Source organism: Rhopalosiphum maidis, chromosome 3 (assembly GCF_003676215.2).
Source record: "Rhopalosiphum maidis isolate BTI-1 chromosome 3, ASM367621v3, whole genome shotgun sequence".
NCBI lineage: Eukaryota > Metazoa > Arthropoda > Insecta > Hemiptera > Aphididae > Rhopalosiphum > Rhopalosiphum maidis.
In genome coordinates, this window is record NC_040879.1 from 13,719,334 (window position 1) to 13,732,180 (window position 12,847).

At 30.0% G+C, this 12,847-nt stretch overlaps 1 protein-coding gene across 3 annotated transcripts in view; it reads right to left on the reverse strand.

Annotated features, from left to right (window-relative positions):
• LOC113559929 (protein muscleblind) overlaps positions 1-12,847 on the reverse strand; it is a 165,503-nt gene that overhangs the window by 12,475 nt on the left and 140,181 nt on the right. For all 3 annotated transcript variants that reach the window (XM_026965714.1, XM_026965712.1, XM_026965713.1), the window contains exon 5: positions 2,625-2,825. In XM_026965714.1, the coding sequence (XP_026821515.1) occupies positions 2,625-2,825 (201 nt within the window). The remainder of the gene's footprint in view (positions 1-2,624; positions 2,826-12,847) is intronic.

A 12,847-nucleotide genomic window follows, 5' to 3' on the forward strand; every position in this document is an offset into this window, starting at 1 on the left:
AATGAAAAGGAATCGTGTTGAAGAGGCTTTAAAAATACCCCTTGCGGCCTCGGTACACACACACACACACACACACAAATCCAGGTATCAGCACGGGAAGGTTTGTCGATTAATTACTATTAGTTGTTAGTACTCGCGGGTATGGTGGGAATAGGATTTCTGGTCGGTAAGAGCACGGTGATAACAATATAACAATAATATCTATATATTGTGTTGGTCGACGTTGGCCCGGGCAACAGATTCAGCTACGGCGCGACCCTCCTATTTGCTGCAGTGCAGTTCAAACGTTACGGGTGGAAAAAGTTACTACTAATGCCAAAATAAATTGGTGGGTTATATATCACACATGTATCGAGTCAGCATACCCAGGGTCACGTAAATAAGCCTGACCGAAGTTCATGCGGCAACCTGAGGGTGTGTTGCTGCAATAAGGTGTGTCGGTGTATATGATGCAATATGAAATGTAATAATAAGTAGCTTTTTTATATATCGTTGTTGGTATCAATTAACAAATTGTTCCGTTTCGCGTATTATAATATTATATATTTATTAATACCCCGAGGCATTTCAAAACGCGAATTTCACGATTATTTGAAATGTTAAGTATATAGTATCAGTTTTATTATTCAGTTCATTATCGATTAAGTTTTTGTGAAATAAAAACAAGTTTACAGTTGTTAATTATTATTGTCACACATAATGCAATATGATTTAGCATAATATATTTAAAAATATTGTCACGAACTTAATCGAATATAATTGATGATGGTGTGTTTTAAAAATAATATTTTCTGCGACAACGCGGATAATAGTGATAAAAATAATAATTTTATTTTTTGATATTTCATTACAATGCGTACAACGTTATTTACTTATTTTATTTTAAGTATATAATTTTAGATATTTAATTAAGTATATAAATATAATGATTTTTGGTTATAAATTTTAATACATTTTAAATTTATCAAAAAGTAGTTAGATATGTTTAGGAGTTATATTATTTTTTGATAAATATATTATGTGTGTATGTATATATACTATATAGGTACATAGATTTATAATTATTAATGGGGAAAATGTTTCGGGATCATTGAGTAAATTAAATTTTGGCGACCAAGCAGTCAACTGGAAATGCATATTAATGATGTCATACGAGTCATTTGATGAGAAAAATATCGATTTACTTATACAATAGTGATTTTTTTTAGATTTTAACCTTTCTCTACTCAACCAATGGCGACTTAAAATAATTGTAATATTAATGAATTTCGCGTACGATATTCGTTAAATGAGTATTAAAATGTTCTCTATTGAACATTTATAAATTAAGATAATTTTTCTCGCTTTAAAATTAATTTCCTTTGAAGTTTGAGTAAATAAATGAGGGATAAAAAATGAAAATGATGTGAATCAATTTATAAAATAGTATGTAGGTAATAGGCATATACTAGAAATATGTAAATAAATATTCCTATTAAAATAAAAATAGAACGATAATAATATTACGAAGGCTTTCCGGAATAATATTTACTTAGGAGATAAAAACTAAATATGTAGTTGATATAATATTATATACCGCCATAACTAGGTAATGCATAATAATATAATATTATGTAGTATTAAATTAAATTAAACTATTATTTATTGAGTTTTAGGTGGACTCATAATTTTAACATAATTGGTACTAATAATTTTGTACAACAGGATCGAATCATCGATACGTACTTTAAATATTGGCACCATTATTATGGTAATAGAATATCGCACGGGCTACGGAGTAAAGTTGACATCGTATAAAATATCGTACAAAAACCTAACCGTGGTAGCTAGGAGGTACCTCTCTCGGTTTCTAGTGATACGTAAGTTCAATGTAAAAAGTGATTAGATAAAAGCCACACGAATACTATGTATGTAAAGTAACAAAATATAAAAAGGTGTGCGCTAAATATAAAAACTTTTGTCGCATTAACGGTAATACGATTTTTATTAGATAAGCAAACATAACTCTGCCAGCGGCATCATATAAATATCTAAGAGGACGTTATAAGTTAAAATAATAATAAATAATAAAACAAATTAAAATATGTCTATACCGGCTGATGCTAGTTTGTTTAGCAAAAGTAAATGTTTATAATTAACAACCGCGTGGCACGATAACATCTATAGTGTTAATTATCAATGTTATCGTAGATACCTCTTTATTATATACACGCACTAGAAGTAGTATGTATAGGTATTATAAGTACGCATATAATAATAATAATAATAATAATAATAATTGTGTGTAAAAAAAAGCTACTATATAGGTATATATCAATATAACAGGTGATAATATTAAAATAGAAATAATTGTACAGTCTAATAATATAAAATAACAAAAACAACACCACGTATATGGTGAGAAAACGTAGGTATTAGCTAAAAAGACGTAAGAATTGAAAATAAAATAAAAAAATGTTTAGCTAAAAGATCAAGTATAATAATGATAATATTATAGTTTGATCTCGTGGTCATGCTTTTTTTTTTTATTCATAATTGGGCGGAAAAAAATTAGTAAGTACTTAAAATAAAGATGAAACTATAAGGTCAAAAAAGGATTTGTTTTTTTTTTTTATTTTACTAACGTCTAGACGGTCGTTCCTAGGCATTTTCTGTTGCGTAACCATTGTCTGCTGTACAGCCATTGCCAGCGGATTGTTCGGATCTGAAGTGATTATTGTGGTCGGTCCAATCAACGGGCCGGCGGCGCTAAAGTATGGCGTGTAAGTGTTGCCGACCTGGGTACTCGCGCCAGGGATTCCGGTCAAATATGCTGTTGGCGCTGCCTGCGAATGAGAAAAAAACACAACGGTCAAAATACGTATTTGTATACATATTATAATATATTCGGGTACGATATTAATGATATTTTATTGTTATGGTTGTATAATAATAGTATTATTATTAAGTACCTATAATGACAATACGTCAACATGTTATTGTGTTCTAATATTAAAATAATTGGATATTTTCTAATTAGATTTCATAATAATATCTCAAACGTGCACAAGATCGCGGATTCTTAGCCGTTTATACTAAAAATTATTCAGAATATTCCGTATTCGAATCCGAATACTTTATCGAGTATATGATGTAGAAATAATCCCAATAAGTATTCTGAATAAAAAATAAAAAATACATTAGATTATAAAATATAAAACAGTAATTTTTGATTTATTTTTAATTAGATACCTGTACACAGATATATTATATAACATATAAGCATACGCGGAGCCAGCCTTCATGTTTAGGGGGTGAAAATATTTCTGAAAATCTTAACCCTCCTCCATAATAAAGAATATTATTATTATAAAAGATACTATGTACTGTATTTAGTAACTAAAAATGCTAGAACTTAACAAACTGCCAGGTTACTTGTATCATAAGTAATTATACACAATGACATGCTCCACTCAGAATCTAAAAGGATCATATGTAAAGAACATTTTTGTTTAAGTGGTGCCACACTTTGCACACTCATTGTCTCCTTTTTGTTGGGAAGTATGAACTTTTATCGGTAAAAAATGTGTGTTATGATTGTTATTTTAATGAAAAGATCTATAAGATATTGTATTGATCATAAATTAATAATATACTTAATAAATAAAATGCCAAGATAAATATGCTAATAGAGTATAACTTAAAAGTACTCTTAAATAATATAATAATAATATAATTAAACAATAAAGCACAATAAGTCTGAAATTGTATGTGTTAATGTTATATATTACAAATTTTAATTACTCTGATAAGCATTAATTGATTAATACATAAGATTTATAAAATAATAATGTTTAATATTTTGATCTTTTAATAAAGGAAGAAAACGATTCGAATTGAAAATTAATCCAAAAATTACGACTAAATAAATATCTAAAGTAACGATTATATAATATCATTAATATCAAATATTAAATTATTTAGATATTAATAATATACCTAAAAGTATTTAAACTAATATCTAAGTACTAATGTTAGGCTTAGTGATAGTCAACAAAATTATTCAAAATATCGATATAGCAAATTGCCCTAAATATACTCTTATATCACTTCTAAAAATATTAATTTGATTAATGTTTTTTTTTTTTTAAAAACTAGCTGAATTTAATTTCAATTAAATTTATTTTATAAAAATTTCTCGCCGAGTATCATTATTTGTGGCTGCTATAGTAATAATAATTCATATTGGGTCGGTAATGAATTCAATCTGTTTCCAAATGAAAACTCGTTTATTTACCAAAATCATTCATAAATGATAAAAATATTGCTTTCACTTTATTGAAAAATTTGTATTATATACCAATGCCCGAAAAACGTTTTGTTTGCACGGACGTAACGATGTACTGAATGGCTTAAATAGTCTATCGAAAAATCACTAAGCTTTCCAGGGATAGATAATAATACTGTATAATATAGGTAGGATACTTATTATGATTTGCATCGAAAAAACACCCACTCCGGATACTGAGGCGATAAAGACGATAAAGTCGAAAACAACATAATATAATAGTAGGTAAGTATATACTAGATACAATATAGCTACCGAGTCTCGGCAGTAACTTAATTTAAAGGATCGAAAGGACGAACTATATAGCTATTTTTTTTTTTGCCCGCGAACAAAGCCGCGTAGTGTACAGGAATGAGTTTCACTTTGGAAGGAACTTTTCAAATACCGGTTAAGGAACACACACACACACACACACACCACCCACATGCGTGCGAATATTACATTATACGATCGTGTTTGTTATCGGCCATCGTTCGTTGTACACTGCGGTGGAAAATCGATTCGGGTGTTTTTCGCGTTTTTTCTATTTTTTACGGCCACACAATGCCGAATGTGTCGTGATACTATAAAATATTATACCGTAAATCGTAACAATTTAATCGCATATAATAATAATAATACATTACTCCGTCGGCGGCGGTGGTGCCAGAACTATTGTAACCTAGTTAAGGGCCGGCCGGCTGGCTGTCCGTGGCCAATTCCGTCTGCCGTTATTTTAATAACATTTTGTTCAGCATTTAGCGACCCGAGCGCGAGGCAATACCCGCGGGTCGCACAACGGTTGACAGGTATATCAAATTATATTCATATTATTATTAGTTCAATCCATATATATATATACCAGAACTGCGTGTAATAATTTATTAACACACGAGCGCCGTTATTGAAGTTTTTTTTGAACTTTGACGAATGACGAATGACGCTTCTTTCACATATTATTATAATGCATAATATTAAAACTGATATCATATTAGTAATTTTTTTTTTTTTTTGTTTAACAGTTCCTAAACTAACGTTTATTTTTTCATACAGTCATGCAATATATTATTATTTTATCAAGGTGGGGTCCTGGCGGGCGCCGTCACTGGCGCCACTGCACCGACAACGGGACTACGGTCTATAAAAATATATAATAAAATCGGCGACGGTATGCCGACTTTAATAATGAAAATGATGCGTTCGTGTGTGTGTGTGCGCGCGCCTGCACAGTAGTAGTGCACTGCAGTACACACATTCCGAGCACCTAAAACCGAAAATAATTAATACCAGCTAGCCCTGTAAATCGCGCGCAGAAAACGCATTGCTTAAAAGGTCGCGCGTGTCGCGTGACGCGGGCGCGGACGTAAATCATCGACCATTGTCTCAGAGACTGCACACACACACACACACACACACACTTGCGTTTCACATTCCTTCTCCGGTGATTACGAGCCGCATTCAATTATTATTCGCGAGGACATTTTGTGCAATTATGCGAACGGAAATCGCCGGATAAACCGACAACATAAAACTATGAGCGAGAGTATTATTATAATCGTCGTCATTATATGATGGCATTCGATTTGTTTAATGTGATAATTATCGTCAAAAGTTACGACTCTCGTATATAATACATCTAAAATATATATATATATATGTATGTATGTATTCGAAAACGAGTCATCGTCTGTGGTCATCGCAATAGGTTGTCTGTGCGCGCAATGTTTGCAGATCTGTGACTAAAAATAATAAGCCAACGTCGCACGCGTGAACTTTAAGATAAACCATATGGTTACATATATAGTTATTATTCTCTTATGATCCACGATCTACGCGTTTATCGTTATTTCGTTTATATTAGTCATTATAGGTGTTTATCTTGACATTGGATTGATAACTATATATATATATATACGGTCGAATGAGACATATATTGTTTTTCTTCATACGCCAAAATTGATTTGCATAAATTTTTTTACCTACCACCGTTTTTCGATTTCGAAACATTTATTTAATCACGATTGTACGGGACCAGCAGTGGTGTGCTCAGATATTTTGAAAGGGGGAGATATGAATTGTTAACATTCTCAGACTACATTATACCGAATAGCAAAAAGTATAATATATTCTTGCATTTACCCATAGGTGCTATAGTTAATCACAATTCAATAAATCATTAAACGTGTATAAGGGGAGTTGTATATTTATATTATTATGTATTATATGTTAATTGTTATACTTATTAGTATAATCTTGGACTTAATTACGATGGACGGAGGTTAATATGCTTTCATTACCTTATCAAATATTTATGGTTATCGATCAATTTAACTTTTATGAAAATGTAAAAACCACACAGAAAAAAAAAATGTTAAAAACGTGAACAATGCATATTTTAATAATAAATTATGTGAATCAATAGACAAAAAAAGCCTAACGAGGATATGACACCCTTGTCCTTCCTCCGTGGACACGTCCCCAAACAGGTACAAAACAAATTCAATTTTTTCGTATTTTTAGCTTGTAATTTAAACTATTGAAAAAAATGAACCGATTACAGGGGGAAAAATGACGTCCGATAACCCCAGTTTTAGTACGATTATTGTTGTGGACGAACAAAAATTAATTTTAGTGACACTCCTCGCGCGCCCAACGGTATCATCGTCGTTTACGATATGCAATATATACATGTATACCTTATACGCCATACATTCATACGATTATATTGTATTTTGTACTTAAATTACCTATATATATATATATACATATTATATTACATTGACGTGCCTCGCGAGACGACGATGACAATAGAAAAACAAAATAAAGCATTTTCCTGGGCAAATGTATATAGAAGACGAGAGAGTAGCAACTAGCAAAGAAACACCCGTTTGGCGTGCCGCTGAATACTGGCATTTCATTTCAGGTGCGGATCGATACGCGGAAACAAAACAATTCGATAAATTTTTATTTTATACGGAATGATGGCGCGCGTGGGGTGTGTATAATCCTGCTGCCTCCGCCGCCTGTCCGTTCGACGTCTGTGAAAAATCATGTAATCAGTGCTCGTCTATGTATTGCGGTCCGCGATAAGGGCGAATCTCACGTCCGGTTTGTTTTATTCGTTGTAAAATAAAAAAAAATAGTAATAATAAAATCGGTATTTTGTTCACGTACGCCGGCAGTCTGATTCGCAGGCGCGAGGAGACCGTTTCTTCCTCGACGAGCGCGTTTGCGAAATACCTATATATATATATATTTACTTTTTTTTTGTATTTGGCGATCCCTCGTAAGTCGCGTTCATCGAACATTCGTCGTATTATTATGTACATACGGTCCGCCCTCCGGCGAAACATCACTCGAATTTATTATTATTTATTATTATCAGATGCTATATAATATATTATATAGGTAAGTACAGAGTGATTTATCTCGCCATTCACCTTAACTCAGTCTCGTATTTGAACTGTTTGTTATTTATTATAATTCTGATTTGGACGTTATATAAGTAAGTACATAAAAAAGAGAAAATAAAGTAGAAACCCACTAATATAAAGTACTCAAAGATAAGATTTTCAAATTCTTAGATTTGTTACAGTATTACTATAGTCTTCAGTGTAGGTTAAAATACTGCGGTGGCGTTTTTCCAAAAATATAGTAAACTTCTTTTTTTTTCTGGAAATTATGGGTCATTATTTATTTTAGCTTAAAAATGGTTGAAATATTCAAATATCTACTTATTAAAATCAAAGTAACAAAAAAACTGTAGGCAAGTGGGTATCGCTCTGCTGTATATTAGGTGTCGAGTGTAAATATTTAATTATGATAATAATATGTATTTTTACTTTTACTATATCAACTTATACAAATTTAAATTTAATAAAATATTTTTGTAAATACTGTAAAACAGTCAAAATAGATTCACAGTCTAAATAGAAAATAAATAAAAATATCATTGCGTAAAATTCATAATAATATAATATAAGGTACGTAAAATTTTTGATTATCCATTATCAAAATTTATGATTTTGAATAAATATAACAAAATAATTAATAACGTTATTTATCGTTTAGATAAGTAATTTTATCCCCATTTGAATTTCAAATGTTTCTAAAAAATAATTGTCTGTTTATATTTTTGTATTTTATAGTTTTAGTATGAACTACTTATGAGAAATCTTGTAATAAGTTTTCAAAACTTAGGTATAAAACGAAAAGTTTTTATGAATTTTTAACTACAAAATAATTTGTAATTTTTAGCGGTTTTAACTAATTTTGTAATATACGATTAATTTAAAACTTTTTTTTTTATTGTTTATTTAACAAAATGCTTATAAAAAACGGAGTGCTAATTATGAAAAATATATGTATGATAAACTAACACATGCAACGGAGCATATCGTGCTGATCGTAATAAGAGACACATATAGGAAAGCACCCAAATACAATTTAATTGATGAGATATAGGAGTGTGTGCGCATAAGAGTGGTAGCTTATGAGCTTTTGTTACCATATTTATTACTATAATTTATTGCTGGTTATCATTATCGAATGAGATCAGCTAATATTAAAGATATAGGTTAAACATGAGACATATTAAAAAAAAATATGTATAAACAAATATTATATATTTGTAAACTAAAAATTATTGATCAATATTTATTTTATGTTTTATGTATAACCCATAAGTACGAAGGTACCGTATTTGAATTATATTCAAATATTCAATAAACTTTAATCCTTAGATCTTAGTACACACATAGTAAAATAATTCAGGAACTACTCGTTTGAATTTCGATTTCAATATATACGTCAGAATTTTCAAACAAATCATCTGCATGACAATCTGCAAAAAAATAGGATGGTTCTCAATGCGTTTTAAAACTTCATGACACCTCTCCCCCCCAACCATTGAAAGTTATGTAAGTAGTAGTTTCTAATTCAATTAGAGGAATATAGGTCAAATATTGTTATTAACATTAGTGGCGGATCCAAGGGAGGGGTAAAAGGGTAAATACCCCCTCTTGACCTTATTATATTTAAATTTTATAAATTTATAAAAGTATAAAAATGTTGTCATTGATACCAGTTTGTAAGAATAAATTCTAAATGGTAAATATTATAATAAGTAAATAATATAAGTAATTAATGTTTATATTAATAAGTATGTTATTAAGTAGGTATGAATAGTATCTGGTAAATATATTTTAATTACCCCCCCTTGATGAATTTTTGGATCCGCCCCTGATTGACATATTATATTGAACATTTTTGTTTTGGAGTTTAATGGCCTATTTAAAACTATTACAAAGATGGAAATTAGTAACTTTTGCCCTTTATAGTCACAAAAAAAAGGTATAGGAATAAAATGCTGTGTCTTTGTTATGGCACTTTTTTCTAGATATGTTAGGTACAGTCACTATTTTTTGTAAATTTTGATACTATACACACTTAACCATTTTCTTTTTTTAGCATATCTAGACAAACATCATTTAAGGGTTGTAAACATAAACTTTTTTTCGTCTATTTGTCATTTGCTACTGCACACTGTGTTTGCTATTGCACACAAAAATAGGGACTGGATAGGTACTTAAAGATGCATTTACAATGTATTTATTTCATTAGTCTCTCAATATTAGCTTTACCCTACCTAAATAGACGTATTACCAAGAATAAAATAATATTAGTATTATTATGTATATTGTTTTAAACTTTGTTGAACATCATTTACATTGTACGTATTTACTGATTTTTGAATGTGCTTACGTTGGTAAAAAAGAAACACAGTTCAAATATTGTTTTTTTTTTTGAATAAATGAGATGGTTAATTTTAAAAGTTAATATTGGCAATAGTATATTATAATATTAATAAGTAAAAGAGTCATTAATTGATTGATACTATGATTATTCATTTTTTTAATTTAATTCCATATAATTATATGGTAATAAATTTGTGTTATTATAATAATAAATATACCTATACTTACAATTATTTATTTTTGTATTTTCATTGATTAATGAAGTATAATAATATTTTATAATATTAGAAAAATATTTTATTTATATTAGAAAAAAACATTTTTTTCAGCAATAAAAGCGGTTTCATTTACACCATAGCTATAAAATGTTACCGTATTACAATATGCAGCCAAACGTTTCGATATGATAAAATACTTTAATAAACGGCACACTCCTTTGCGAAGTCGCGAGCGTTTAATTATAAAACATTACCTATACAAATAAAGAGTACACGGATGGCCGCAATTGAAAGATGTTGTCATCACTTCGCGAACAAGTCAAGTGATACTGCTGTAGTAGCAGTGTATACCTACAAACGTCGTGCATATGAATAATAAAGCACGTAGTTTGAGTAAGTACATTTTCTTAGATAAAAAAAAAAAAAAAACATTCAAAGTGCATTTAAGTATTGGACGCTCACGATCTGCCCATTTATATTTTATTACGTTATGTCGGGCGGCACTTTGCGTTGCGCCTCCCCGGCGTAGCTGGATTCCCGAGATGAATAATAAAATAAAAACATCGGTTCGCGTGTCTCGTTTTATTTCGTTTGCGCCGTCAAGATATTGGTTTGTATATGTAAGTCCTTACTTCGAAACGACAAGTCTCATCAAATGCCCCGTCATCGTCTCGGACGCCAACAAACCCCCATTAACGTCGATTGACATTACGCGTACAGGTCCCAGCATATTATGTACAGAGGACCGAGGTTTCTCGAACATCGCACATAAAATATAGATAGAACATATAATATATTATTTTTCCATCTCGCCTTTGTTTTTATTATTCATATTAGTGATGAAATTCGTACACGGTGATTCTGAGAAAAACGATAAATCACTAAATCGCCGTGGTCACATCGAAATTCCTATTGCTGTTAATTTTTTCCAAAAAAAAAAAACAAATCCAGACCCGTTCACCCCCACTGACCTATTTTTTCTTCGTTATTAATATAAGAAATTGTCGCACCCGTTTATTAATATTGAATAGAAGGTACCCCCATCATAGGCTGCCTAGAATATTGATCCGTGTATTCGCAGTATGTACACTGTACTGGTAAATATCAATTATGAAACAAATTAAAATTAAAAATCATTGTGATCGAGTATGGTAAAATATTAATTTTTATAATAATAATTCACTACCCACCAATATTATGTGCATTGTGCATACTTATCTACTCGTCTTTTGCCTATTTTAATACTTTTACGAAATAGAAATTAGTTGATTATTAAAAATGTTGTGTAGATTTTATACCATTTATACTAAAGCCATTTTACAATAATTACAATAGTTCAACATGTTCAAGTGTGATAATAAATTTAAAAAATGTGTTAATTAGTATTATACACGATAAATAATTTTGTGCGGTATGTTTTTATTTTAGGAGAAAAAATCTATAGTAGACGTTCCCAGGCAGTGATTGCGCCGTAGCTTGGAATAAAATAATATTTAAAATGGACTAGGAAAAGATGAAATTGTTGCCACCAAAACACTATTGACATAATTATGAATCTAACTAAGACATGCCGAACGAGCAAAAACTGAAAAATTATTGCTATCAGTGCTATTATAGAAATCGGAATCGGGATCGAAAATTACATGTACTGAAACCATACGATAGCAAATTAGCAACAACATGTAGTGCAATATGCATTATGCAATCACGGCAGTACAATAATTTATAACAAATGTCATTGATTAATTAAAAACCAAAGCGGGGTTGCTTTTATATTTTCCAACGTATATAATTATTGTTATACTCTACCTCGGAGGTATATGACAATCGCATTGGCATAAAATAATTCGTATGGTACAGGGGAAAAAAACGAACAATAGTATTGAATATTAAACATTGGGGTGTCTCATTTCCCTCGTCGCATATACCTGCACCCGACATCATGAATTTGCGGAACTTTGGTCTACTTATAGTCCTTCAAAGACCCATGGTTTCGTAAATATTATATTTTGTCATCGTATAATGATAAGTTGAAACCCTAAAGTATAGTATTTACACGGTAGACGGAAAAAATAACCGAAGAAAATATAAAAAAAATCCGAAACATAAAACAACAAATTTATATATTTATTAGCCATTAAGGTTATAAGGTATGACTTCTAATTAAAAATGTTAGATCAAAAATTAATAATTGTAACTAAAATTATATTTATCTAAAGATGCATTTAAGTAATTAAACAAATATATATAACTATTATTTTGTATACCCGTGGGTATTATGGTTAGGTATTACCCAACTAACTTTTTAAAATTTTTATGTTGAATTGTATTATTATATACGAGTAACTATATTATAACAAGATGCAATATTTATTTGTTATTTTTATTCTATGACTTAGTTGAACTGACCAAATTTGTATTTGACTGACATTTTAATGTAAGCCATGCGGAATTTAATAAAAATAACCTATTACAAAATGTTTTTATATTTTATTACATTTGACGTATACAATTGTATTGATTTATATGTCTTATATTTTATTAATTGATTTCACGACACCTAAGTA